Source organism: Gossypium arboreum, chromosome 4 (genome assembly GCF_025698485.1).
Source record: "Gossypium arboreum isolate Shixiya-1 chromosome 4, ASM2569848v2, whole genome shotgun sequence".
Classification (NCBI taxonomy): Eukaryota; Viridiplantae; Streptophyta; class Magnoliopsida; order Malvales; family Malvaceae; genus Gossypium; species Gossypium arboreum.
The window spans coordinates 97,283,861-97,289,061 of NC_069073.1; the positions used below are offsets into that span (position 1 = coordinate 97,283,861).

At 32.9% G+C, this 5,201-nt stretch overlaps 1 protein-coding gene across 2 annotated transcripts; it reads right to left on the reverse strand.

Moving 5' to 3' along the window:
• Positions 1 to 255: 255 nt before the first annotated feature.
• LOC108458137 (ACT domain-containing protein ACR10) lies at positions 256 to 3,628 on the reverse strand. Of its 2 annotated transcripts, XM_053027395.1 has the most exons (7): positions 3,400 to 3,628; positions 2,740 to 3,225; positions 2,261 to 2,479; positions 2,062 to 2,167; positions 1,535 to 1,871; positions 1,056 to 1,340; positions 256 to 734 (listed from the first exon to the last, which is right to left on the reverse strand). In XM_053027395.1, exons 2-7 carry the CDS (start codon positions 2,891 to 2,893, stop codon positions 597 to 599), a joined length of 1,239 nt encoding a protein of 412 aa, XP_052883355.1. In that variant the 5' UTR covers positions 2,894 to 3,225; positions 3,400 to 3,628; the 3' UTR covers positions 256 to 596. The 2 variants fall into 2 exon arrangements, with proteins under 2 accessions (XP_052883355.1, XP_017612902.1); XM_017757413.2 differs by lacking the exon at positions 3,400 to 3,628 and having other exon boundaries at positions 2,740 to 3,315.
• Positions 3,629 to 5,201: the final 1,573 nt, after the last annotated feature.

Consider the following 5,201-nt stretch of genomic DNA (forward strand, 5'->3'; position numbering starts at 1 on the left):
CCGATGTGACATCATAAATTTATCTAGTTTTGTTGGATAAGTCGCAAACCAAGAGCAAAGAAGTTCCCAACAACCACAAAGAAAGAAGGAATATTATTAATGACCAGGAACCACAATGTTAATCGTGTTGCTATCTTTGTACCACTTGATGATCCCTTTTTTTACTACAGTCGATGCTAACCCGGACTCGGAGATGGGTGTTGGATATAAAGATTGGCACCAAAATGATGTGGAAATGAAAAATGACACTAGAAATTTGGTTGGATTGCTTTTCATTTAAAACCAAACTGACCCACACAAAAGGGTCCACAATCAAAGATACTTTACACAAACAATATATGCATGATATCTACCTCTATGATACAACTTTCATGTATACATGGCCATAACAACTTACTGTTCCTTTTATCTACTTCCTACCAACTGGTTCCTATATTGCAAGGTTAGCCTCAGAAGCTGGACGTGTAAGGTGCGAAGTTCTAGCAAAGTGATCCATATTTACACCGACTCCACATGGTGGTGGCAGGGTAAAGTATACTGTACAGCTGCGCTAGCAACGGCCATTGTGGAGGGGGCAATGTTGTGACCAATCATAGTTATTCCCAACCCATCAAGCGCTTCCAAACTTCTTCCTCAACCTTTCGTCTCAGAATGGATGAACTAGCCCCTTCATCTAGTAGAATCCTGTAAACTTCCCACTCTCGATCTCCGATCATGTGTCTCCCAATCTCTGCCTGAAAAATATGCAGACTCGAAAAGGTTAACCATGCAAATTTCCAGAATAAAAAGGGACAGACACGAGACTCCAAATAAATCAGTTTTTTGTCCGAATCAAGTGGTATAACAAAAGTAATGCATTGATTTATGTTCGGACAGACAGGAACAGCGAAGAGGAATAATCAAGAAAAGCACATATTGCAGAAAAGATGTGTAAAACATACAGCCACATTATATCAACTCTAATGCAGTGTTAAGTTCAAACTCCCAATGAAGCAAGCTAGTTTTTAAGCAACAAAAATACAGAAAGCATATCAGGGAGAGAGTTGAGGAAGTACCGAGAAGATGCAAGTATTAAGCATCTTTAGAGCAAGGGTAATGTCATAAAAAACAAGAGGCCGGCCCTTGCTTGATAACTCTACGGGATTTGCAACTAGAAGCTCAGTGTCAGGACCCCGGCTCACTACAGTTACTCTTAGTGGTTGGAGCAGTTCCATTTTCAGACGCGACGACAATGCAGTTTGCTTGCTAGGATCAACTATCTTCTTCCCATCGGATTGCATTATAAACAAGTCAATCTCACACTTTCTTCCTTGTTTTATATAGAAGCGTCCATATGAAATCTAGTCACATAACGAAACTGAGGCATTAACAGGGTGGAACTAGTTTTCAGGCTAAGCACGCTTCCCTTCCCAATTGAAAATTAAAAAAGTAAAACGGAGCTTCCGCAGTTTGGAAAGGATTCAAGCCAATTATGATAGACAGATGCACATCATAATACTGAACATTGACAATAAAATTTGGAAAAACAATCTACCTGAATGTTGTAATCCTTTAGAGTTCGCATTATGTCGTATAAAAGACCTTTATGATCTTGACAAACAATCTGAACAAGCGTGTGAGCAGGACTGAGTGAGTTGTCCATCGTGACACAAACATTGTTGGAAGTAAGTGATACACTTGGGAGGTCATTGGACATCTCTAAGTTGAAAATATCATCAGTTATTGCAGACGGAAGATATGGAGATGCTTGAGAACATGCCGTAATTTCTGGTCCAACCTTTTCAATGTTAAAGCTAATCACAGCTTCCTGCATAACATCTTCCAATGCTTTATAAGTCTCCTCTTGCCTATTTTTTGTATGTAATAATTCCCTGAAAAAAAAATCATAATATTACCAAAGGATATGACTCAAGGTAGAGATGCAAGAGGCCTTAGCGTATCAGGGTTACCACGAGCAGTAATATCATTTAGACATACACATATGTAGTTTGAATAGAAGGCAAATACATGCTGTTTTTTAACAACTGATCCTGGCTAACAAACATAACACATAAACTGAACCTGGTGTCTGTGATGAAGAAAAGGTCCACCACTGTTCCATCAGGAGTTGTTGATACCTTCACTTTCTGTATATTGAGTTCAAGACTAGAGAGAACTTGTGTCACATCTGCCAAACCAAAACATCTAAAATTCATTCACTGATCAAAGTTTTTAACCACATTTTAGAGCTCAAAATCTTGAAAAAGGAAAAAGTGATTACCATGCAGAAGGCCTTTTCTATCAACACAACAAAGCTTGATGAGAAAGACATCAGGAGGCTTAGGAGACTGCAACTCAGAACGGTAATAAGAAATTCCAGAAGCAGAAGAGCAAGAAGGGCAAGCCTGAACTAGTCTTTTCTTCAACAATTCCCACCTTGTCGCTGGCTTACAAACCACCCAAAATACTATATAACACCATTTCCCATCCGTAGATACATCTTCACAAAACAAACCCCCCCAACAAAATCATTAATTAATTTTCTTTCTTTTTTTTTTTAAAACATATATATATATCATAAAGAAGTCTAAACCATGTGACCAAAACTTAAGTCCAAATGATCAAACTTTTGATATACTTCCCAAATGCTCATCATTAAAACCAAAATCAAAACCAACTTTAAAAAAGTAATGGAAAAAGTGGGGAAAAACATGCAAGCTTGGTTTAAAAGAACAAGGGGAGGGGGGGATTTGGAATTACCTCCTCGGACAATGCTAAGACCAAAAAAGAGCAAGATGCGGCATAAATCAGAGCCTAAACCAGTTTTATCAGGGCAGTTAACAGTGATAACAGAGGGGTCTCCTTCTTTCTCCGACGGCCTTATAATCACAACGTCGTCATGTAGAATACCCATAGTAGTAGTATAACTTGAATGGTTGAAGAAACAGTGAAGAAGTTGGTTTTGATTAGGAATTGATTTGATATATTCTTTGGGTTTTGGTTCAATGAGAAGTTGCAGTGCTTGTTTGAGTAGTAGCGTTGTGGAGAGACAGACAGACAAAACATAAAAAGCAAAGCAAAGCAAAGCAGAGAGAGAGAGAGAGAGAGGGAAAGTTACTGCTTTGCGTTTCTTGGCTTGTGGTTCACTTGTAGGAGGAGGAGTTGTTTAGCAGTCAATTTTTCTTTCTTTCTTTTCTCGTTTTTACCGTTGGTCTCAAAATCTCGGCAACTACTCCATCCTCATCTCTAACCAATTATGTGAAGCGAATTCAAATTACATTTGAGGATATAAATACCATTAATCTGATAAGTTGGATCCTTTAAACAGTTAATTTCAAACATATAAATAAATAATTTTTAGCATTTCTTGAAATAAAAACTCAATATATCACGATAAAACGACGATATATGTTAATTTACCTTTTTCACTGGGTAAGGTAGTTAGCATGTTACGTCACTCGATGGTAAATCACCTGTACCGCACATAGGCCATCAGCCGCCATCACGTGTCCTTTACTTAAGTTGTGTTTTAATGGTCACGTGACCTTGGATTGCTCTATGACCGAGACCTCGGGAAACTTTTGCCTGTTGGATGGCTGTCCATCGGGCTTCCTTGTATTAATCAATATTTAACTTCTCCCATTTTAGATCTTGGATCCCACTCATATATGTTGCCTTTCCTTCCCTATTTTAGATTTAACTTTTTCTTTAACTATTAAAGTAATTAATTTTATTTATTTTAGGTTACATTTTAATTATTTACTTTAATGTCTTATAATATTTTAGTCATTAAATTATTAATTATAGTTAATGATATAACGGTAAATTGACATGACACATTAAATATTCATTACAAATAAAAATTTTAAATTAAATTATATAATTGATATCCATATTTTATTTTATTTTATGCAATTTAATATTTTTTATGTTCTTTTAACTTTTTTTATTCTCTTCTAATTCTCTCTCTGCTTTTCTTTCTTTCTTCATCTCTTTTAACATAATTTTTTATATTTTTATTTGTTAAAACTTTTTTATTAACAGACAAAACTCACTTGCAATGAATTATTAAGTAAATACGGTTGAAATAGTAATAGAGAGAAAATATCAAATTACTTGAGAAATTTTAGCATAATTATTTTTAAATCTTAATTTTAATAAAATAGATAAAAAAATTTATCACATGTCTTATGGATGAATGGTGAAATTACAAAATTATGACATTAAAATTAATTATTGTAGTAAATTAAGGGTACAAGATGTGTTTGGACTAAAATGTAATAATGATTGTAAAAAGTAAAAAAATACTATTAAAAATATAATATTAAAATAAGTTTGCATATAGATTAAAAACATATTTGATTTAAATAATAAATATAAATTAAATTATAGTATATAGTACTATATGGATAGGTGTCTAATTAAATGTGCATAATGTATATATGGTTATATGTATATATTATGAATTTGTATTGTTGTGTTGGCATTAAATATAGGATAGGAAACTTATTCAATTTTTTAAAGATTTATTTTTCTCGAAATTTTAATTTTTAAATATATAAATAGTTTATCCTAATTGTAAATTTTAAAGTTTATATAAATAATAGCATAAATAAATTTTAGGATAGGTTTAATTTAATACTTGGCCCTCAAATTATGGTTTTTGTTTGAGTTAGGTACCTAAACTGTATTTCGTAATTAATATTGGCCCGTATGTTATACCCATTTTAAAAAAAAAACTTTCGGCCAGTAAAAAATTGACACATCATTAAAATGTTATTTCCTTTTATTATAATTGAAAAATAAAATAAGGGTAAAATTTGCTAGTAATCACCCAACTATTAGTAAATTTCTTTTTTAGTCACCCAACAATGAAAAGTTACAAAATGGTCACCAACAATTCAATTTTATCTTTTTTGGTCACCAATAGGCTAACGATGGGAGCTTTTAAAATTAGCATGATAACAATTTTAACCTTCAACATTTATACATTATGTCAATTAAGTCTTGATTCTAAACAAACACATTGTAATTTGGTCATATTTGGAGTTTTGCTTTTTTTTTTCTTGACATTTTTGCCTAAAAAGCTAAAAAAACAAATTTATCATCTACATTTGATTGAAAATATACAAAAATGGAAACACCCAAAAATCCAAAACAATAAATTTTATATTTTTTATTTTTTTAAAAATTAACCCTCAATGTCAAAAAGAAAAGTAAAT

Excerpts from the sequence above, each read along its gene's own strand:
- LOC108458137 (XM_053027395.1), bottom strand. The coding sequence starts at position 2,893 with ATGGGTATTCTACATGACGACGTTGTGATTATAAGGCCGTCGGAGAAA. Across the intron at positions 2,480-2,739 it reads TCTTAGCATTGTCCGAGGAG|ATGTATCTACGGATGGGAAA; the intron begins GTAATTCCAAAT and ends TGTTTTGTGAAG. Across the intron at positions 1,341-1,534 it reads TAAAGGATTACAACATTCAG|ATTTCATATGGACGCTTCTA; the intron begins GTAGATTGTTTT and ends TTATGTGACTAG.